This window comes from Scyliorhinus torazame, chromosome 17 (assembly GCF_047496885.1).
Source record: "Scyliorhinus torazame isolate Kashiwa2021f chromosome 17, sScyTor2.1, whole genome shotgun sequence".
Taxonomy (NCBI): Eukaryota; Metazoa; Chordata; class Chondrichthyes; order Carcharhiniformes; family Scyliorhinidae; genus Scyliorhinus; species Scyliorhinus torazame.
In genome coordinates, this window is record NC_092723.1 from 89,546,903 (window position 1) to 89,571,374 (window position 24,472).

Consider the following 24,472-nt stretch of genomic DNA (forward strand, 5'->3'; position numbering starts at 1 on the left):
GAGTTTAGGGGCATTGATCACGGCAGCCGTTCTCGCCGGCCCGGTACTCCACAAGCCTGGTGGTAGTGGCGACCCTGAGAGTCTGGGGGCAGTGGAGGAAACATGTGAGAGCGGAGGCAGCATCGGTTTGGGCTCCAATCTGTAGCAACCATCGGTTTGCCCCAGGGAGACTGGATGGAGGGTTTCGGAGATGGCAGAGAGCAGGGATCGGGAGGATGGGAGATTTGTTTATAGATGGGAGCTTCCCTGGTTTGAGGGAGTTAGAGGAGAAGTTTGAGTTGACTGGAGGGAATGAGTTTAGGTATCTGCAGATTCGGGACTTCTTGCGAAGGCAGGTTCCAACCTTCCCACTCCTACCGCCACGGGGGATACAAGATAGGGTAATTTCTAGGGTATGGGTGGGAGAGGGGAAGGTCTCCGATATCTGTAAAGAACTCATGGAGTCAGAGGAAATGCAGACAGAGGAGCTAAAGCACAAATGGGAGGATGAGTTTTGGGGAGAGGTAGAGGCAGGTCTCTGGGCGGATGCGCTAAGCAGGGTCAACATGTCCACATCATGCAGGCTCAGCCTGATACAATTCAAGGTCGTTCACCGGGCACGCATGATGGTGGCCCGTATGAGCAAGTTTGTTGGGACAGAAGACAGGTGTGCAAGGTGTGCTGGAGGGCCAGCGAACCATGTGCACTTGTTTTGGGCATATCCGAAGCTAAGGGGATTTTGGCAGGGGTTTGCAGATGTCATGTCCACGGTGTTAAAAACAAGGGTGGCACCGAGTCCAGAGGTGCCGATTTTCTGAGCGTCGGGGGACCCGGGGGTCCAAGGGGTGAGAGAGGCCGACGTCTTGGCCTTTGCCTCTTTGGTAGCCCGGAGACTGTTAGCATGGAGGGACTCAAAGCCCCCGAAATCAGAAACCTGCTTCAATGACATGGCTGGCTTTTCGCCCTAAGAGGGTCAATGCTAGGGTTCGTCCGGAGGTGACAGCTGTTTGTCGACTTCTTTCGAGAAAATGAACTGGTTTACTGTTACTGTTATAAAATCACAAATGCCTTAATACAATATTTTACAAAAAGAAGACTTTAGTGTCTTCCAAACGCCAGGATTGGATACCAGTTTGGAGGCGATCAAATGTCTGCTCTTCATTGGTGGAGTCAGCAGGCCTGTGTCCACCTCTATCTCCAATGGAGGACCATTTAGTAGCAATGTTATCATTATTGTGTGACTGGAATTGTGCTCTGGGATTAACCTAGTGACTCTCCTCTGCACACCCTCCAGTGCCAGTACGTCCTTTCTCAAGTAAGGAGACCAAAACTGAACACAATACTCCAGGTGTGGCCTCACTAACACCTTATACAATTGCAGCATAACCTCCCTAGTCTTAAACTCCATCCCTCTAGCAATGAAGGACAAAATTCCATTTGCCTTCTTAATCACCTGTTGCATCTGAAAACCAACTTTCTGCGACTCATGCACTAGCACACCCAGGTCTCTCTGCACAGCAGCATGTTTTAATATTTTATCATTTAAATAATAATCCCTTTTGCTGTTATTCCTACCAAAATGGATAACCTCACATTTGTCAACATTGTATACCATCTGCCAGACCCTCGCCCATTCACTTAGCTTATCCAAATCCCTCTGCAGACTTCCAGTATCCTCTGCACTTTTTGCTTTACCACTTATCTTAGTGTCGTCTGCAAACGTGGACACATTGCCCTTGGTCCCCAACTCCAAATCATCTATGTAAATTGTGAACAGTTGTGGGCCCAACACTGATCCCTGAGGGACACCACGAGCTACTGATTGCCAACCAGAGAAACACCCATTAATCCCCACTCTTTGCTTTCTATTAATTAACCAATCCTCTATCCATGCTACTACTTTCCCCTTAATGCCATGCATCTTTATCTTATGCAACAACCTTTTGTGTGGCACCTTGTCAAAGGCTTTCTGGAAATCCAGATATACCACATCCATTGGCTCCCCGTTATCTACCGCACTGTTAATGTCCTCAAAAAATTCCACTCAATTAGTTAGGCACGCCCTGCCCTTTATGAACCCATGCTGCGTCTGTCCAATGGGGCAATTTCCATCCAGATGCCTCGCTATTTCTTCCTTGATGATAGATTCCAGCATCTTCCCTACTACCGAAGTTAAGCTCACTGGCCTATAATTACCCGCTTTCTGCCTACCTCCTTTTTTAAACAGTCTTCTCCGTTAACACCATAAAGTTCGAGTTTACCAAAGAGAGGCATTTTGTTTCTTACTGGAGAAGCTGCTTACATTCAACTCTGAAGGCCCCTCTGGAAAACCTCTTGACTCCAATGTAATAACTTCGCCAAGGCCAGTCGTCATATGATTATTCCCTTTTATTAAAGAAACCAGCGGCTGGTTTAGCACAGTAGGCTAAACAGCTGGCTTGTAACGCAGAACAAGGCAGCAGCGCGGGTTCAATTTCCGTACCGGCCTCCCCGAACAGGCAAGGGAATGTGGCGACTAGGGGCTTTTCACAGTAACTTCATTGAAGCCTACTTGTGACAATAAGCGATTATTATTATTAAAAGGCCTGCTAACGCAGTGCACAAGACTTGCGTCCCAGCACAGTGACCTACAGATATGCCAGCCCCAGTCGGAACTACAGGTTTTAAACTCTGCCATGCATCTCTAATTGGGTGACCCTCCGCCCGCTCAATACGGGAATTCTTATTCCACGAAGCCTACGGGTGTCATGATATTCAAGTGAACATCACAGTACATACACACATACATAGTGATGGACAGATCAACGGACCAATTAGCACACACAACACGACAGCCAATCACTGAGCATACACAGTACAAACAAGGAACACGACACTTCCTGGGAAGTCCAGCAGGAGACGGCTCAGGGCAAGGACCTCCAAGCCAGACACTCAGACGGTCACCATGTGCTGAGTACCAGAGTTTGTTATATAAATAATTAAAAGAAATAAAACTGCGTTGTACCAATCGCAACCGTGTTGGTTCGTCTGTGTCTCAGAGTACCCAACACTTCATGGTACCAGAGGTGAATTAAAACCTACCCACAAATCTGGCATCCTGCGCCATGGACACCTTCAACACTCGGCAGCCGTTGCAAGTCGCTGGGAACCTTGGCGTAAGTTGGACGCTGTTCAAACAGCGCTTCGAACTCTTTTTGGAAGCCAACTAAAAACAGAGCGCCTCGGACAAAAGAAAGATCGCCATCCTCCTCACCACCGCAGGTCAGCACGCCATCCATGTCTACAACTCCCTGGTGTTTGCAGGAGGCGAGGACAAATCTAAATACGACACGGTCCTCCTCAAGCTCGATCAACACTTAAACATTGAGGTCAACGAGAGCTTTGAGAGGTATGCCTTCCAGCAGCGCTTGCAAGGTAAGGATGAGCTCTTTTAGTCATTCCTGACGCATCTCCGCATACTCGCGCAGTCCTGCGGTTACGACACCACCTAAGAGTCCATGTTCCGGGACCAGATCGTTTTTGGGGTTGCCTCGGGCAGCCTACGCCAGCAGCTTTTAAAAATAAACGGCCAAACCTTAGCATCTGCAGTTGAAGCCTGTGTCCTGCACGAGAACGCGGCTAGCCGCTATGCCCAATTTCAGGCGACCGAATCGGCGCGGAGGGGGTCCTACGCGACCGGATCGGCGAGCCAGGTGCCCCACGAGGCCGAACTGGTCCAGGCGATCGAGTTTCTCCCGGCCCGCGGCCCGGCTGAGGGCGCCCGTTTTGCGCACTTTTCGAGGCCTCCCGCGCTTGTGCGCGCCAAAACCTACGGCAACACTGAGGGACGTGATGTGCAGGCGCGCTCGACGCAAGACCGAACTGCGCATGCGCAGTGGCGCAACGAGCACCATGACCTCACGACGTGCGGCAACTGTGGAGCTGCACATTTAAAAGAGCAATGTCCCGCAAAAACCCGACAATGCCTACGCTGTGGCAAGGTGGGCCACTACGCTGCTTACTGTCGAGCAGCTCAACCTGTCTATCTTCCACATCTCCGACAACCTCGCAGGAACGTGCGGACCATTCAGCCTCCACATTACGACATCCAGACCGATGACACAGATGACCTAGACGCCTTCCGGGTTGCGGTCATTGATGGGAACCGAGTCAACACAATCAATCCGGGTGATGAATGGTGTGCCACCCTGATGGTCAACCGATCGCCGATCACTTTCTGCCTGGACACTGGCGCCTCTGCCAACCTCATAGCATGGTCAGTCTTCTACGCCATGAAGGTCAGACCACCAATCCGGCCGTCCCGGTGCAAGATGGTCGACTACAACGGGAACGTTATGCTGGCTATGGGATCCTGCCAGCTCCAGGTGACACACAACACACACACGGCCACACTCTCGTTCAAGATAGTCTGCTCATCGAAGGACTCCCTGCTGGGCGCACAGGCATGCAAGGCTCTCCACCTCGTGCAACGAGTCCACTCTCTCTCTCCAGACGGCACATCTGACTTCCCGGATGCAGAGTTCAACTCACAGCACCAATCGCTCCTCGCCCACAACCAGGATGCATTCGAGGGCATGGGAACACTGCCATACACCCACCGAATTAGCCTCAAACCAGACGCCATCCCGGTCATTCACGCACCTAGCAGAGTCCCTGCGTCACTCAAAGACCGCCTCAAGCAGCAGCTGCAGGATCACCAGGACCAACGGGTCCTATCCAGGGTCACGGAGCCCACGCCGTGGGTCAGCTCCATGGTGTGTGTCAAGAAGCCTCCAGCAAGCTCCGCATATGTATTGACCCAAAAGACCTCAATAACAATATCATGAGGGTACATTATCCCATACCCAAATGGGAGGAGATCACGAGTGAAATGGCCCAGGCGAAAATATTTACGAAACTGGATGCCTCCAAGGGGTTTTGGCAGATCCAACTCGATCCGTCCAGCCGAAAGCTATGCACCTTCAATACCCCTTTCGGCGGGTTCTGCTACAACCGGATGCCGTTTGGCATCATCTCGGCATCCGAGGTCTTTCATAGGATCATGGAGCAGATGGTGGAAGGCATCGAAGGGGTGCGCATATACGTGGACGACGTCATCATCTGGTCCACCACACCACAGGAGCACATATATCGTCTCCAATGTGTTTTTGCCCGCATACGGGAAACCGGCCTGCGCCTCAACCGAGCCAAGTGTTCCTTTGGCCAAACCGAGCTGAAGTTCCTGGGGGACCATATCTCCCGGTCAGGGGTCCGTCCGGATGCAGACAAGGTGAGCGCCATCACAGCCATGCCGCAGCCGGCAGACAAGACAGCAGTGCTATGCTTCCTTGGCATGGTCAACTTCCTGGGGAAGTTCATTCCCAACCTTGCCTCCCACACGACGGCTCTGCGCCACCTCGACAAAAAGTCCACAGAGTTTCAGTGGCAACACACACACCAGCTGGATTGGGAGGAGCTCAAACTCAAACTCACCACTGCACCGGTATTGGCGTTCTTTGACACGTCTCGTGCCAACAAAATCTCGACTGATGCCAGCCAATCCGGCATTGGGGCAGTGTTCCTGCAGCGGGATGACACGTCGTCATGGGCCCCAGTTGCCTATGCATCGCGAGCCATGACCCCCACAGAGCAGCGCTACGCGCAGATCGAAAAGGAGTGCCTGGGCTTGCTAACCGGTTTAGACAAGTTCCCCGGTTCACTGTCGAAACTGACCACTGCCCCCTGGTCAGCATCATAATCAAGGACCTGAACAAGATGACCCCTCGCCTCCAGCGCATCCTACTTAAACTCAGGAGGTACGACTTCCAACTGGTCTACACCCCAGGGAAGGAACTCATCGTTGCGGATGCCCTATCCAGAGCAGTGAGCACACCGCCAGATTTGGAGGGGTTCGTATGTCAGGTCGAGGCGCAGGTGGCTTTCACATCGGCAAATCTGCCAGCTGACGACTCCAGTCTGGCCCGTATTCGCCGAGAGACTGCGGCCGACCCCCTTCTACAACGGTCTGCTCCATCCTTTGGCAGGTGGGACAGTTGAGCACCATGTTGGCAATATCGTCACTGATACCGGCCAGTATACCGCCTCTCGGGCCCTCCGTCTGCACTTCTCGATCCCCAAGTGGCCTTCGTGTAGTTGGTCGAGAACCAGCTTGTGCATACTGTGCGGAATCACAATCCGGTCCAGCATCAGAAGGACAAAGACTTTGTCTTTGTTGACACCATCAGTGACGGCCAGGTCGTCTCGGACATTGTAGAACTGCGGGCACTGCCCTTTGAGCCATCCTGAGCCATAAAACAAATTCCTGTAACGATAAGAACATAAACATGTTAAAACAGTGGTTGCATGAGTTCAACGTGTAAACAGTCTCATAAGTCCAGTCTAGTAGGTGGGCGACGAATTCGGGTTGACCGCCTCAAGGGTGGGTCTGGAACCACCGGCTGAGGTGCGGGCCTGGCCACGGGCGGCGACGGAAGGGGCCACCCTCAGGACCACCATCTGCTCCATGATCCTATGAAAGACCTCGGATGCCGAGATGATGCCAAACGGCATCCGGTTGTAGCAGAACCCGCCGAAAGGGGTATTGAAGGTGCATAGCTTTCGGCTGGACGGATCGAGTTGGATCTGCCAAAACCCCTTGGGCAGCACGGTAGCCTTGTGGATAGCACAATTGCTTCACAGCTCCAGGGTCCCAGGTTCGATTCCAGCTTGGGTCACTGTCTGTGCGGAGTCTGCACATCCTCCCCGTGTGTGCGTGGGTTTCCTCCGGGTGCTCCGGTTTCCTCCCACAGTCCAAAGATGTGCAGGTTAGGTGGATTGGCCATGATAAATTGCCCTTAGTGTCCAAAATTGCCCTTAGTGTTGGGTGGGGTTACTGGGTTATGGGGTTACTGGGTTATGGGGATAGGGTGGCGGTGTTGACCTTGGGTAGGGTGCTCTTTCCAAGAGCCGGTGCAGACTCGATGGGCCGAATGGCCTCCTTCTGCACTGTAAATTCTATGATTCTATGTGTGATGCGCCACATGACGGGAGGGTGGCTCAAAGGGCAGTGCCCGCAGTTCTACAATGTCCGAGACGACCTGGCCGTCACTGATGGTGTCAACAAAGACAAAGTCTTTGTCCTTCTGATGCTGGACCGGATTGTGATTCCGCACAGTATGCACAAGCTGGTTCTCGACCAACTACACGAAGGCCACTTGGGGATCGAGAAGTGCAGACGGAGGGCCCGAGAGGCGGTATACTGGCCGGTATCAGTGACGATATTGCCAACATGGTGCTCAACTGTCCCACCTGCCAAAGGTTTCAGTTGGCGCAACCTCCTGGAACACTTCTGCCCCATGAGCTGGTGACGTCCCCCTGGGCGAAGGTGGGTGTGGACCTATTTCACGCGCTCGGCAGGGACTATGTCATCATCGTTGACTACTTCTCCAACTACCCAGAAGTCATACGCCTGCACGATTTGACGTCATCTGCTGTCATCAGGGCTTGCAAAGACACCTTTGCTCACCACCTCATTCCGATGACTGTCATGTCGGACAATGGGCCCTGTTTCGCCAGCCAGGAATGGTCATCGTTTGCTGCCTCGTATGGCTTCACACACGTGACGTCCAGCCCTCTGCACCCCCAGTCAAATGGAAAGGCGGAGAAGGGCGTTCACATTGTCAAGCGGCTCCTCTGCAAAGCTGCTGCTGCCGGGTCGGACTTCTGCCTCACCCTGCTGGCCTATCGCTCGGCCCCACTAGCCACTGGTCTCTCACCAGCCCAGCTGCTGATGGGTCGCGCCCTCAGGACCACTGTGCCTTCCATCCTGGCACCCACAATAGACCATGCTCTGGTACTGCACAGGATGCAACTGCAGCGTGATCGCCAGAAGAGGTCATATGGCACACTGATCTTCCCGCCCTGGCCCCTGGAGACGACGTCCGGATCCACCTACCAGAAGGTGGCTATTCAGCACCTGCCGAAGTTCTCCGACGCTCCCCGCTCGTTCCTGGTTCGCATGCCTGATGGATCCGTGCGTAGGTGCAATCGCCGGGCTCTTCGCCTACTTCCACGCTCGCAACGAGACCTTACACTGACACCGTGTCCTCCTGTGGTTCCTGATAGCGACTTCGTGGAGCTGCCTGCTACCATGCCCCTTCCGTCGCCGCCCGTGGCCAGGCCCGCACCTCAGCCGGTGGTTCCAGACCCACCCTTGAGGCGGTCAACCCGAATTCGTCGCCCACCTACTAGACTGGACTTATGAGACTGTTTACACGTTGAACTCATGCAACCACTGTTTTAACATGTTTATGTTCTTATCGTTACAGGAATTTGTTTTATCGTTCCACATTTCCACGTTCTTTGTTATGGTACAACCTCATTATTATGTCACACCCGACATCGCCCCTTGTATATAATTAAGCCCCATGTACATGCTGTAAATATTACACACACACACATTTTGCTGCACTCAGTACACATCTCTATTTATAACCACGTAGGCACATAATATTGTAAAAAAGGGGGGATGTCATGATATTCAAGTGAACATCACAGCACATACACACATACATAGTGATGGACAGATCAACGGACCAATTAGCACACACAACACGACAGCCAATCACAGACAAGAGCATACACAGTACAAAACAAGGAACACGACACTTCCTGGGCAGTCCAGCAGGAGACGGCTCAGGGCAAGGACCTCCAAGCCAGACACTCAGACAGTCACCATGTGCTGAGTACCAAGTTTGTTATATAAATAGTTAAAAGAAATAAAACTGCGTTGTACCAATCGCAACCATGTTGGTTCGTCTGCGTCTCAGAGTACCCAACACTTCAACGGGGAGATCTATTAACAATTCCCCCTGTCCTTTGTGGTCACCATAACCGTTGCATACATGCCACGCAATGTAACTTAACCCCAATCCAGGCCCAGAGCAGACCTTACAAACAAACCTTCAGGGCTTCCCAAGGAAACTAACTACCAGAACTAACCCACCAGATAACAAGAGCTCAGGAACCTAACCCAGGCCTCAATCTCTCAGCGCCCATGAAACATCCACCAACAAGAGGGGAATAAGCCGCTTAACCAGCAAGACCACAGAACAACCATCAAAGCATAGGACTAGATTAATTTCTCCAGCCTCAGCCGATGGGGGATCCCATCCCAGTAAGAGGAATTGTGAGGACACCTAACAATTGGGTACCCTGGGAGGGAGTGCCGACTGCTTCCTGCTTGGCACAACTAGGGGGCCCCCCCAACCATCGGGCCAGACCAGGATAAGGACCTGCACCACGCTCATCCGGACAATAAGAGATGGAGAAGAAATCTCCAGTGAAGGGACATCAGATCCGGCCATCGTCACAGAAAGGATAGCCAGAGCAGTCCCTCCCCAACAGCTCAACCACCATTACTAATCCAACATCGGCGTGTGCCAACACAAAATTTCATGTTTTCGTTGCTTGAACAGCGGCACCCAATGGAGGATCAAACCTTCAGGGCCTCCTAAAAGAGAAAAAGAAGGAAGAAAGAACAAGAACTACCAGAGCTAACCCATCGGATACCAAAGGATCAGGAACCAGCCCAGACCATATACTTTTCTGGCGTCCACTCACCAATGCAGAGGAGAACAGGCTATACAAATGACAAGGTGTCCCACCCTCTGGAGATAACAGAATATCTACCAAGGACAAGACTCTGCCCATCTCCAGGCTCCCGTGCACCAGGGAAGTAAAACCCAGCCTCCCAGGATATTCCCCACAGACAATTCCTGAAAGAGACACCCCAAGCCCCCAGGGCTAACGGGATACTAGCCACAGCACTGGATCTAGCCAAGCCCAGCACCACCCAAAACGCAAGAAACTAAACCGACAGGACTTCCAGCACAGCCCAAAGAGCCTGCAGCCCCATCCCCATCCAACCCAGTGCACCGTCCCCACTCATACTGAGAATAAGAGGATATTTAGCTTTTGTCGAGAGGGGGCACCCAGCAATTGGGCACCCTGGGGGTTGGGCCGATTTCCTCCTCACCGGCACCACCAGGAACTCCATCCCCAAACCACTAGGCTAGATTAGGGTAAGAACCTGCACAATGCTTACTCAGTTGAAGAAAGAAAGAGAAAAAGCCACCAAGGAGAGAACTCCCAAACTAATTCAAGGCGTCCACTGTCGCAGAAACGATACCTAGAGCAACCCTCCCCAAAAACCAACCACAATTATTAATCCCACCTCAACCTTCGCCAATAATAAACACCGCATTTTAATAGTTCAAAAGAGGAGTAAAGAAAGAGCCCCAAAACAACCTCAAAGAGGAGTCAAAAGGAACCGAGTATAAAGGAAAATTCTACCTAGTCCAGCGAAGGATAAAGACAGTTATTCTTAAATTCAATAACCTAAAAATAAAAAATAAAAAAATAAAAATACCCAAACGAATTAGCTCCAACAGGGAGTCTATTCTTGATCCCAGTGAGGACGAACTCACTCACCCCCCCCTCCGCCTTCCCCAAATTCTAGCTCCACTCACCTTTATAAACAAAGCAGGAGGTGATGGAGAAAAAAACAAGGATTATAATAGACAATAACCAAAAGGAGTGAAACTGCACAAATCACATTTCTCATAATTTACTCAATATGATTATGATAAATCAGGATAATCAACGAGACAGGCCATCATGCTCACATCTCACACCCCTGCAGGAAAAAAGACCTAACACTAGTCAACGACATGATCAACAGCGAGTAATGTCTTCAGGCTAAACTTCAGGATAAAGACATCTTTCATGTTGCACAAGAAGGCAAAAGATAAAGCAGAATCCAACGATCAATTTAACAAGACACCAACTACACCACTGCAAGCCCACTCCAACTGCCACGAACAGATGAGGATTTTACCATTTTATCTCAGCTCATTCTTACAAAAACATCAATCAGGAACTTCCGGGACACAGCCATGTAGCCCAAGAAAAGACAAATATCAAATGTGCACCAGGATGAAATAACGGATTAAATGACGAGCAGAGCTGGAGCTTGCGAAAATGCAATTGCTCCCGTGGTCACACCACGTGACCCCCAAAACAGATAGTTCTAAAAGAACATAAGAAATATGAACAGGAGTAGGCCAGGGGAGGCGGTGCCGTAGTGGTTTTGAAACTGGCCTAGTATTCCAGAGACCCAGGATAATGACCTGGGGACCCGGGTTTGAATCCCACCATGGCAGGTGGTGGAATTTAAACTTAAAAAAAATATCTGGAATTAAATCGTGAAACCATTGTCGTGTGTCGTAAAAAAAAACATCTGATTCACTAATGTCCTTTCGGGAAGGAAATCTGCCATCCTTACCTGGTCTGACCTACATGTGACTCCAGACCCACAGCAATGTGGTTGACTCTTAAATGCCCTCTGAAATGACCTAGCAAGCCACTGTGTTATATTCAACCGCTACAAAAACACAAAAAGAAATGAAACCGGATGGACTACCTGGCATCAAACCAGGCACCGGAAACGGCAACAACAAAGCCAGCCCTGTCGACCTTGCAAATTCCTCCTTTCTATCTTCTGGGGGCTTGTGCCAAAGCTGGGAGAGCGGTCTCACAGACTAGTCAAGCAAAAGCCTGACCTAGTCATACTCAGAATTATACCTTTCAGATAATATTCCAGACAACACGATTGCCATTCCTAGGTATGTCCTGTCTCACCGGCAGGACAGACCAAGCAGAAGTGGCGGCACAATGATATACAGTCGGGAGGGAGTTGCCCTGGGAGTCCTCAACATCGACTCTGGACCCCATGAAGTCTCGTGGCTTCAGGTTAAACATGGGCAAGGAAACCTCCTGCTGATTATCACGTACTGGCCACCATCAGTTGATGAATCAGTTCTCCTCCATGTTGAACGCCACTCGGAGGAAGCACTGAGGGTGGCAAGCGCAAAGAATCCTCTGGGTGGAGGATTTCAATGTCCATCACCAAGAGTGGCTCGGTAGTACCATCACAGACTGAGCTGGCCGGGTCCTAAAGGACACGGCTGCTAGAGTGGGTCTTCAGCAGGTGACAAGGGAACCAACAAGAGGGAAAAACATACTTGACCTCATCCTCACCTCTCTGCCTGCTGTAGATGCATCTGTCCATGACGGTATCAGTAGAAGTGACCACCGCACAGTACTTGTGAAGACACAGTCCCGTCTTCACAGTCAGACTGTGGGAGGAAACCGGAGCACCCGGAGGAAATCCACGCAGACACGGGGAGATGGTGCAGACTCCTCACAGACAGTGACACAGCGGGGAATCGAACCTAGCACCCTGGCGCTGTGAAGGCACAGTGTGCTACCATGCTGCCCTTCAGCTGCTTCATCAATGACACCCCTTCCATCATAAGGTCAGAAGTGGGGATGTTTGCGGATGACTGCACAATGTTTAGCACCATTCGCGACTCCTCAGATAATGAAGCAGTCCGTGTCCAAATGCAGCAAGACCTGAACAATATTCAGGCAAGGACTGACGAGCGGCAATGAGCATCTCCTACAAGAGAGGATCTAACCATCGCCCCTTGACATTCAATGGCATTATCGTCGGTGAATCCCCCACAATCAACATCCTGGGGGTTACCATTGATCAGAAACTGAACTGGACTAGCCACATTAATACTGTGGCTACCAGGGCAGGTAAAGGCTAGGAATCCAATGGCAAGTAATTCACCTCCTGACCCCCCAAAGCCTATCAACCATTTACAAGGCACAAGTCAGGAGTGTAATGGAATCCTCTCCACTTGCCTGGGTGAGTGCAGCTCCAACAACGCTGAAGGAGCTCAACACCATCCAGGACAAAGCAGCCCGCTTGATTGCTACTCCTTCCAGAAACATTCAAACCCTCCACCACCGACGAACAGTGGCAGCCGTATGTACCATCTACAAGATGCACTGCAGTAACTCACCAAGGTTCCTTCGACAGCACCTTCCAAACCCATGACCACCACCATCTAATAATAATAATAATTGCTTATTGTCACAAGTAGGCTTCAATGAAGTTACTGTGAAAAGCCCCTAGTCGCCACATTCCGGCGCCTGTTCAGGGAGGCTGGTACGGGAATTGAACCCGCGCTGCTGGCATTGTTCTGCATTACAAGCCAGCTGTTTAGCCTACTGTGCTAAACCAGCCCCTATTGTGCTAAATCAGCCCCTATCTAGGATAAGAGCAGCAGATACCTGGGAACCCCACCACCTGGAGGTTCCCCTCCAAGTTACTCACCACCCTGACTTGGAAATATATTGTCATTCCTTTGCTGTCGCTGGGACAAAATATTGGAACTCCCTCCCTAACAGCACAGTGGGTGTACCTACACCTCAAGGACTGCAGTGGTTCAAGAAGGCACCTCACCCCCACCTTTTGAAGAGCAACTAGGGATGGGCAATAAATGCTGGCCTAACCAGCAATGCCAACACCCGGAAATGAATTTAATAATTAAAAAAAAAAAATTTGGTCCCGACAGCTTGCTTCACCATTCCATAAGACCATAAGACATAGGAGCCGAAGTAAGGCCATCCGGCCCATCGAGTCCACTCCACCATTCAATCATGGCTGATTTCAACTCCATTTACCCGCTCTCACTCCATAGCCCTTAATTCCTCGAGAAATCAAGAATTTATCAACTTCTGTCTTAAAGACATTCAACGTCCCGGCCTCCACCGCCCTCTGTGGCTTTGAATTCCACAGACCCACCACTCTCTGGCTGAAGAAATTTCTCCTCATCTCTGTTCTAAAGTGACTCCCTTTTATTCTAAGGCTGTGCCCCCGGGTCCTAGTCTCCCCTGCTAATGGAAACAACTTCCCTACGTCCACCCTATCTAAGCCAGTCATTATCTTGTAAGTTTCTATTAGATCTCCCCTCAACCTCCTAAACTCCAATGAATATAATCCCAAGATCCTCAGATGTTCATCGTATGTTAGGCCTTCCATTTCTGGGATCATCCGTGTGAATCTCCGCTGGACCCGCTCCAGTGCCAGTATGTCCTTCCTGAGGTGTGGGGCCCAAAATTGCTCACAGTATTCTAAATGGGGCCTAACTAGTGCTTTATAAAGCTTCAGAAGTACATCCCTGCTTTTATATTCCAAGCCTCTTGAGATAAATGAAATCATGCTGATTTAATTGTGGCCTTAATTCCATTTTCCTGCATGACCCCCCCCCCCCCCCCCCCAATCCTTGAAACTCTTTTCAATCAAAAATATGTCTAACTGAGCCGTGTATATATTCCACCACTTGCTGGCAATAGAATTAGAAGCACTCATAACCCTCAAAGAGAAGAAATTCCTCGTCATCTAAAGGGCAACCCCTTATTTTTAAACTGTGTCCCCCAGATCTAGGTTTCCCCATGAGTGGAAACATCCTCTCAGCAAGTGCCCGTCCAGCATGGGCAGCATGGTAGCACAAGTGGATAGCACTGTGGCTTCACAGCGCCAGGGTCCCAGGTTTGATTCCCTGCTGGGTCACTGTCTGTGCGGAGTCTGCAATTTCTCCCCATGTCTGCGTGCGTTTCCTCCGGGTGCTCCGGTTTCCTCCCACAGTCCAAAGAGGCTAGTTAGATTATCATAGAATTTACAGCGCAGAAGGAGGCCATTCGGCCCATCGAGTCTGCACCGGCTCTTGGAAAGAGCATCCTACCCAAGGTCAACACCTCCACCCTATCCCCACAACCCAGCATAACACTAAGGACAATTTTGGACACTAAGGGCAATTTATCACGCCCAATCCACCTAACCTGCGCATCTTTGGACTGTGGGAGGAAGACGTGCAGGTTAAGTGGATTGGCCATAATAAATTGCCCGAAGTGACCAAAAAGGTTAGGAGGGGTAATTGGGTTACGGGGATAGGGTGGAAGTGAGGGTTTAAGTGGATCGGTGCAGACTCGATGGGCTGAATGGCCTCCTGTACTGTATGTTCTATGACTATGACTAAGCCTCCTGAGAATCTCATGTTTGAATAAGATTGTCTCTCATTCTTCTAACGTCAATGAATGTAGGCACATCTATATAATCGGCCAAATGGCTTACTCTTGCTTGTCTTACTTATGTTCCCTGTTGAAATTCCTTGGGTTTGACTTGCATTTTGCCCACATCTCACTCTTCTTGGTTAAAGTGAGGTTCTGCCTAAAATATCTTATCCCTATTCTAATTACTCAGTCTGTCTGTGGAAACCCTGCCTTCACATCATTTCACATGGCTCCACACATGTGTACATTGATTTCCACTTCTAAGCTCATCGCTCTGATGTGCTTCGTGGTTCCTTTATATTCCAGAGTGTTGCTGAAGTGATATCTCCAAGCATGGGGAATATTTTCTTATACATATTGATAATGCCCAGCTTAACTATTTCATTACCAACATCCAACTCTGAGACTGCTGTGAAGTTGTCTCGCCCCCTGTCTGAGATCAAGTTACGAATGCAAAGGGTAGCAGAAGAAGGGCGTTTTTCTGAATGGAAGGTTGTGACTCGTGGTGTTCCACAGGGATCTGTGCTGGGGCCTCTGTTGTTTGTAGTATATTTAGTTGCCACACTACCAGAAGGATATGGAGGCTTTGTAGAGGGTGCAGAGGAGGTTTACCAGGATGTTGCCTGGCCTGCACGGTGTTAGCTATGTGTCAAGGCTGAATAGGCTCGGACTATTTTCATTAGAAAGACGGAGGTGAGGGGTGACCTGATAGAGGTCTACAAAATTGAGGGGCATGGATAGAGTGGATGGGCAGGCACTCTTTCCCAAGGTGGAGGGGGTCAGTCACCAGGGGACATATGTTTAAGATCCATGGGGCAAAGTTTAGAGGAGATGTGCGAGGCAGGTTTTTTACGCAGAGGGTGGTGAATGCCTGGAACGTGTTGCCAGGGGAGGGTGTAGAAGCAGATACATTAACGCCGTTCATTAACGGCGTTCAAATGACATCTTGACAAACACATGGATAGGATGGGTATAGAGGGATACGACACAAGGAAGTGCTCAGGGTTTTGACCAAGGTTGATATCATGACCGGGACATTAGTTCCTATGCTGTAGTGTTCTTTGTTTATGAGACAGATTCACTTGCAGATGCTATCCTGGAAGCAAAAATCATCCTACCTGAGTATATCGAATTAGTTGGTGTCGTCCATGATTCCGTTCTTCCTGCTCACCAATGCTGATTGTGATGATGAGCAATCTTGGTAAACTCCTTGACCCTGAGCTAAGCTTCACTCCACACATTTTTTTCCTGTCCATTGACTGCTTACTTTCATATCTTAAATTTTGCGGATTTTGACTGCCATTTCTGACCAAGGGACATTGCCTCGAAACAATATCCTGCCTCTCTAATTTGGAATTTTGTGGTATTGTAAGGCTATATCTGCAACAGCAGTTAGTCACAAAGTAATGTCACCGTGAGTCCAGATCATACTGAAGGGGAGTTACGGTAGCACAGTGATTAGCACTGCTGCCTTCCAGCACCAGGAACGCGATTTCAATTCCTGCCTTGAGTGACTGTTTGTGTACAGTTTGCACTTTCTTCCCATGTCTGCGTGGGTTTCCTCCGGGTTCTCTGGTTCCTCCGGGTTCTGTGGTTTCCTCCCACAGTTCAAAGATGTGCAGATTAGGTGATTTGGCCATGCTAAATTGCCCCTTTGTATCCAGGGATGTGCTGGGGTTACAGGGATGGGTCTAGGTTGGTGTCCTCATTTAGAGGGTAGGTGCAGATTCGAAGGCCAAATGGCCTACTTGAACCATAGGGATTCTGATTCTATGAACATTTTGTCTTTGTTCTAGGAGTGTGGCAAACCTCAAGAAGCCTTTGGGTTTGAGCAAGCCCCAAGGGACTACACGCTCCGTGCATTTGGAGAAATGGCGGATGCCTTCAAATCAGACTACTTCAATATGCCAGTTCATGTGAGTATGACAGAATCACATAATTATTATGATGCAGGAGGAGGCCATTTGACTTATCGTGTATGCACCAGCTCTCCAAATGATCATTATGATTTTGTGCCATTCCCCTGCCTTATCCTCGTACCCCTGCTCATTGTTTTTATTCAAATAATCATCTCATGCCCTCTTGAATGCCTCAATTGAACCTGCCTCAACCACATTTTCAGGTAGTGCATTCCAGACACAAACCACTCGTTTTGTGAAAAGTTTATTTTTCTCACATCACATTTTTTTTTTTGAAAATCACTTCTGTGCCCTCTTGTTCTTGACCTTTTGAGGGAAGGAACAATTTCTCCCTATCTATTGTGCCCAGCCCCCTCATGATTTTGAACATCTCTATCAAATCTGCTCTTGACCTTTTCTCCCAAGTTGAATAGCCCCAACCTTTCCAATCTATCCTCATAACTGAAACTTCTCTACCCTGGAACCAATTTATTAAACCTCTTCTGCACTCTCTCCAAAGCGTTCATACCCTTCCTATTGTGTGGTACCCAGAACTGTACACAATACTCCAGCTGAGGTCTAACTAGTTAGTGTCCTGTGTAAGTTCAGCATCCCGTTGCTCTTGTACAATCTGCACCTGTTAGTAAAGCCCAGAATACTGTGTTTGTTTTACTGCTCTCTCCATCTCTCCTGACACTCTCAATCAGCTATGTGCATATACACCCAGATCCGTCTGCTCCTGCACCCAGTTAAGAATTTTACACCTTATTTTATATTGTCTATCCACGTTCTTCCTACTAAAACGTATCACGTCACATTTCTCCGCACTGAACTTTGTCTGCCACCCATCAGCCCACTTCGTCAACTTGTCTATGTCCTTTTGAAGTTCTATACTGTCCACCTCACAGTTTACAATACTTGCAAGTTTCATATCATCTGCAAACTGTCTCAAGTTGTCTGCTGTACACCAAGATCTAGATCATTAATATACATATATTAGAAAATGCAACGGTTCCAATACCGACTTCTGATGACAAGACTCCCTCCAACCTGAAAAATGTCCATTGACAATTAATCTCAGCTTCCTATTATTCAGACAATTTTGTGTCTACATTGCTGCTGTTAGTTTTTCTCACAAGTCTGTTGTGGCACTGTATCAAATATCTTTTGAAAGTCTATGTACACATTAACAGCATTACCCTCATTGACCCTTTCTGTTACCTCTTCAAAAACACAATTTCCCCTTTACAAATCCATGTTGGTGCTTCTTAAGTGACTACTAATTCTATTCCAACTAATTACTTCTAGAATCTTGCCCACTACTGACTTGGTCTGTAATTTCTGGGGCTCGCCATGCAACATTTTTTGAACAAAGGCATCATATTTGCAATTCCCCGGTCTTCTGGAACTTCCTCTGAGTCTAGAGAAGACTGAAAGATTACGGTGAAATCCCCTGCAATTTCCACTCTCACTTCCTTCAATATCCTTGGATGCACCTCATCCAGTCCTGGTGCCTTGTCAGCTTTAGGAACCAACAGTCCATTCAACACTTTCTCCTTATCAATTTTGAACCTTTCAGGGACGGAGTAGCCTTATCTGACGCCATGCCCGGGGTAGCGTCTATCTCCTTGGTAAATAATTGATATGGGGAGGGTGGTGGATGCTGTTTACATGGACTTAAGTAAAGCTTTTGACAAGGTGCCTCATGGCAGACTGGTACAAAAGATGAAGTCACACGGGATCAGAGGTGAGGTAGCAAGATGGATACAGAACTGGCTCGATCACAGAAGGCAAAAGGTAGCAGTAGAAGGGCGTTTATCTGAATGGAAGGTTGTGACTAGTGGTGTTCCACAGAGATCTGTGCTGGGGCCTCTTTTGTTTGGAGTGTACATAAACAATTTGGAGAAAAATGTAGCTAGTTTGATTAGTAAGTTTGCGGATGATATCAAGGTTGGTGGAGTGGTAGATAGTGTTGAGGATTGTCTGAAGATACAGCAGGACATAGATAGGTTGGAGACTTGGGCAGAGAAATGGCAAAATGGAGTTTAATCCAGACAAATGTGAGGTAATGCATTTTGATAGGTCTAACATCGAGGGGAAATATATCATAAATGTCAAAACCCTTATGAATATAGAAAGTCAGAGAGATCTGGGCGTGCAGGTCCACAGATCTTTGAAAGTGGCAGCACAAATGAAAATCGCTTATTGTCACAAGTAGGCTTCAAATGAAGTTACTGTGAAAAGGCCCTAGTCGCCACATTCCGGCGCCTGTTCGGGGAGGCTGGTACGGGAATTGAACCGTGCTGCTGGCAGCCTTGGTCTGCTTTAAAAGCTAGCTCTTTAGCCCTGTGCTAAACCAGCCCCTGCCAAATGGACAAGATAGTCAAGAAATCATACGGAATGCTTGCCTTGCTTGGACAGGGCATCGAGTCTAAAAATTGGCAAGTAATGCCATAGTTGTAGCAAACCTTGGTAAGGCCACACTTGGAATATTGCGCACAGTTCTGGTTGCCATACTACCAGAAAGATGTGGAGGCTTTGGAGAGGGTGCAGAGGAGGTTTACAAGGATGTTGCCTGGTTTGGAGGGTGTTAGCCAAGCGGAGAGGCTGAATAGACTCTGACTGTTTTCATTCGAACGACGGAGGTTGAGGGGTGGCCTGATAGAGGTCTACAAGGTTATGAGGGGCATGGCAGGCACTCTTTCTCAGGATGGGAGGGGTCAGTCACCAGTGGGCATAGGTTTAAACTCCGTGCAGCAAAATGTGGGTTTTTTACACAGGGTGGTGAGTGCCTGGAACACGTTGCCAGGATAGGTTGTGGAAGCAGATACATTAACGGCGTTCAAAAGGCACCTCGACAAATAATTGGATAGGATGGGTAGAGAGGGTGACAGCACTAATTGCTGAGGGTTTTGACCAAGGCTGGTATCATGACTAGTACAGTCTTGGGAGGGCCGAAGGGCCTGTTCTTGTGCTGTATTGTTCTTAGTTCTTTAAAGACGTATGCAAAGTATTTATTTAATACCTCAGCCATGTCTTTCTGGTCGTGTAAATTTCCTTTCAGGTCCCTAATCGGTCCTACTCCTTTTATCATGCCGTTACTGTTTATATGCCTATAGAAGTCTTTGGGGTTCTAATTTGTTGCTGATCTTTTCTCATAATCCGTCTTTGCTTCTCTAATGAGCTTTTTCAGCACCCTCTGAACCTTCTGCATTCCTCTTCTGCATTCCTCTTTTGCATTCCTCTTCTGCATTTGTCTTGATTCTCAGCTGCATTTTCTACTTTCCATCTGTCATAAGCACACTTATTCTTGATCTCAATTTCTATCTCCTTTTTCATCCGTGGAACTATAGAATTGTTTTGCCCAACCATTCCCCTTTGAGGGAATGTACCTTGACTATGCCTGAGCCATTTCTTTTTTGAAGGTAGCCCATTGTTCAACTACAGGTTTTCCCTTCAACCTTGTGTTCCAGTCTACCCAGCCCAGCTCTGTTCTTGTCCCATTGAGATCGGCTCTCCCCATTTAATTACTCTTGCTCTGGATGCCTGTTGTCCTTTCTATCTTCATCCTAAACCCTACAATACAATGATCACTGTCACTGAAATGTTCCCCCACTGGCACCTGATCTACTTGGCCCACGTCATTTCCAAGAACCAGGTCCAACAGTGCATCCTTTCTTGTTCAAGATTTTCCTGAACACAATTTGAGAACTTTTGCCCCTCCCTGCCCTTTACAGGCCTTTACTATATAGCCCAGTCTATATTCAGGTAATTAAAATCCCCCATTAAAACTACTCTCTAATGCTTTCATTTCATTTTCCTGCAGATTTGTTCTACATCCTTTTCACTAGTTGGTGGTCTATAGACTGCACCAAGCAATTAATTGCACCCTTTTTGTTCCTTCACTCTAGCTAAATTGGTTCTGTCCTTGAACCCTGCGGGACATCCTCTTTCTGCAGTACTACAATGCTCTCCCGAACCAATACTGCGACCTCTTCCACTGCCCTTCCTTTCCTCCCTTTTCTGAGCACCTTGTACCCAGAAATATTTAACACCCAGTCCTTCCCTTCCTTTAACCACAACCGTATCACAACAATCATATTTCCACAAGGCAATCTGCACGTGTAACTCCCCAATCTTATTTAGTCTCGTCCATACACGGGCAAATATGCACAGTAACTCTGATTGAAACATAATTACTTTCTCCTTACTCCAACTTCACCTATTTATTAACTGCTAATGCTATCTGTTACTCCCAGTATTTTGTGCACCCAGGTTTTCCGCTGTAATATTTTCTCTTGGTTCCCACACCCCAGCCGAGTTAATTTAATGCTCTCCCAACAGCATAGGTAAAATTAGGAGCTAAGTCCCAGCTCTGTTCAGTTGCAACCCGCTGGCTGAATATGCTTCAGGTTTGGAAAGGACATTTCTCCAACTTGATACTGAAAACTACTATTGCTTTCAACCCAAATGATCAGAAAAAAGTTTAATTCTTTAATGAACATTTTAAGTCAGGGGCAGCACGGTGGCGCAGTGGTTAGCACTGCTGCCTCACGGTGCCGATGTCCCACGTTCGACCCTGGCTCTAGGTCACTGTCCGTGTGGAGTTTGCACATTCTCCCTGTTACTTTCACTCCCACAGCCCAAAGATGTGCAGGGTAGGTGGATTGGCCACGCTAAATTGCCCCTTAATTGGAAACAGTTGATTGGGTACTCTAAATTTATAGAAAAAAAAGAACATTTTAAGGTCTCGTGCTTATTACCATAAGACAGAGGAGCAGAATTGGGCCATTTGGCCTATGGAGTCTGCTCACCATTCAATCGTGCCTGATATGTTTCCCATCCCTACTCTCCTGCCTTCTCCCCTGAATCCCTGGTCCCGGACCAGACCCCAATGGCTGTTGGGTACCAGACAGAAAGCCCAATATTTTATTTGATTTTTAAGACTGAGGAAAGGATATTTTGCCCCGGGAGTGAGTCCACCCACAAATAGGGATATGGGTGTATTAACACAAAGATTATTTCTAACACAGTATTATTAATTTTAAAAAAAATTTAGAGTATCCAATTAATTTTTCCAATTAAGGGGCAATTTCGCTTGGCCAATCCACCTGCCCTGCACTTCTTTTGGGTTGCGGGGATGAAACCCACTCAGACACTGGGAGAATGTGCAAACTGCACATGGAGAGTGACCCAGAGCCGGGATCGAACCTGTGACCTCGGCGCCATGAGGCTGCAGTGCTACTCAGTATCACTAATTTTAACATCATAAAGAAAATAGCTTAAAATTACCAGTTGATAATGCTTAACAATGACAATGAAACACTTTCTAAGTGCTATCTTTTATCTCGACTCAAGCAAAACCCATCTTGGGTCAAAATCCTCTTTTAAATACACTTAGCCAACCCAGGAATACTTGCTGTAAAGAGTTGTCTTGGATAAACAGCTTGAGAGAGAGAGAGATTCTTCAGGAACCAGCTGCAGGCTCTTGCCTGTGGTAACTACTGCTTACCCCGCCAGCCTTATCAGAAACTGCTGTTCTGTTCACAAGCAAAATCCTTTTAAATAAACTGTTTTGAGAAAATCTGCTGGTCTGCACATATTTATCTAAACTCAAACGTAAAACTGAAACTCAACACTGACTGCTTCAATCCCTGGCTCCTCCCATTGACTACATCATCATACATAGGCCAAACACAATTTCTCTAATTATCTACTCCCCAGGGAACCTTCTTCATATCAACAAAGTTCCATTCGCTCAATCTTTTACAATGCTTTAATTATCTCTTGTAGCCAAAGTGCCTTTCTTTTAAACCAGGACTTTTAAAAATGATTTACTGCAGCAGTCATACACACCAGGATTTTCACATTTCCTGCACCAAATACATATAATACAATATATACCTGTAATTCTTACATTCATCACATGCTCAAGTATTGAAATTGTATTGAAGATAAAGGTGGATGTGAATGAGACCACCTGTATTTTGGATTTGATGTTAAAACTAATATCCTGTTTGCCATCTCTGATCCCATGACACTATTCAAAAAGCAGAGTTGTTTCACTGCCAATACTTATCCATTCAGCAGCATCAGCAAAGGAGTCACTCATCTCGCAGCTATCGGAGTCCTTGTTATCGCTATTACACTACAGTACAATGGTGACTGCACTTCAAAAATTCATTGGTTGTGAAGAACTTTGGACCAAGGACATGGAAGGTGCTTTGTAAATCCAAGCTGTTGTTTGATCCTGTCCTGGTATCCGTTGTGAAGTAGATTCGGACTTTTTCAGCCCTGATCTTAGAGGAAGTTAGGAAACTGATGCATTCTGCTCTTCTGAAGTTGCAATTGAACTGGGAGGGCTTTCTTATGCATTAAATCTGTATTCTACCCAACATGAGAGTGGTGGATGCCAAGAAAATTGGAGCCCAAGCAAAACATGTTCCATTTTTCGGTTTTGTCAGCACAAACATTCAAACAAACCAACAGTGATTTGATAAATAAAGTACGTTATTTGATAGTCATTTTGCCTTTGAGCAAGGCAATAGACGCATTCTAATTTGAAGAATTGCCCACAAGTTCATTTTAGTTCTGATTAGTTATTTTTTTCTCTTGTCTCTCCATTCCCAAATACACAATGCATAAAAACACAGATGGTTCCAACAGAGCTGGTGGAAAAGGAATTCTGGCGCTTGGTTAGTACCATTGAAGAAGATGTTATCGTGGAATATGGAGCTGACATTGCCTCAAAAGAATTTGGTAGTGGCTTCCCTATCAAAAATGGCAAAATTAAACTGCGACTTGATGAACAGGTAAAGTTCCAGAATAAATATGTAAAACGTGTAAGATTGGTGTCTGGGAAAATCCATTAAATGATTGCCACTAATACCTGGGGCGAAATTCTCCGGTATTGGCGCGATGTCCGACGACTGGCGCCCAAAATGGCGCAAATCAGTCGGGCATCGCGCCACCCCAAAGGTGCGGAATGCTCCGCATCCTGGGGGGCCGAGCCCCAACCTTGAGGGGCTAGGCCTGCGCCGGATGAATTTCCGCCCCGCCAGCTGGAAGAAAAGGCCTTTGGTGCCCCGCCAGCTGGCGCGGAAATGACATCTCCCTGCAGCGCATGCACGGGAGTGTTAGCGGCCGCTGACGGCATTCCCGTGCATGCGCAGTGGAGGGAGTCTCTTCTGCCTCCGCCATGGTGGAGACCGTGACGAAGGCGGAAGGGAAAGAGTGCCCCCACAGCACAGGCCCGCCCGCGGATCGGTGGGCACCGATCGTAGGCCAGGCCACCGTGGGGGCACCCCCCGGGGCCAGATCACCCCGCACCCCCCCCCAGGACCCTTGAGCCTGCCCGCGCCGCCTTGTCCCGCCGGTAAGGTAGGTGGTTTAATCTATGCCGGCGGGACAGGCATTTTAGCGGCGGGCCTTCGGCCCATCCGGGCCGGAGAATCGCGGGGGGGATTCCCGCCCCCGCCGAATATCCGGTGCCGGAGAATACGGCAACCGGCGGGGGCGGGATTCACGCCAGCCCCCAGCGATTCTCCGACCCAGCGGGGGGTCGGAGAATCTCGCCCCTGACATTTTTGCAGGAATTCTCCCAGTATTCAATTCTGGTCGCCACACTACCA

At 48.4% G+C, this 24,472-nt stretch overlaps 1 protein-coding gene across 4 annotated transcripts in view; it reads left to right on the plus strand.

Moving 5' to 3' along the window:
• kdm5ba (lysine demethylase 5Ba) overlaps window positions 1-24,472 on the plus strand; it is a 676,108-nt gene that overhangs the window by 214,368 nt on the left and 437,268 nt on the right. For all 4 annotated transcript variants that reach the window (XR_011935801.1, XM_072480724.1, XM_072480725.1 and 1 more), the window contains exons 9-10: window positions 16,740-16,859; window positions 23,495-23,653. Coding sequence is in view for 3 of the 4 variants with exons in the window: in XM_072480724.1 (XP_072336825.1) it covers window positions 16,740-16,859; window positions 23,495-23,653 (279 nt within the window). In the remaining variant the exon portion in view is untranslated. The remainder of the gene's footprint in view (window positions 1-16,739; window positions 16,860-23,494; window positions 23,654-24,472) is intronic.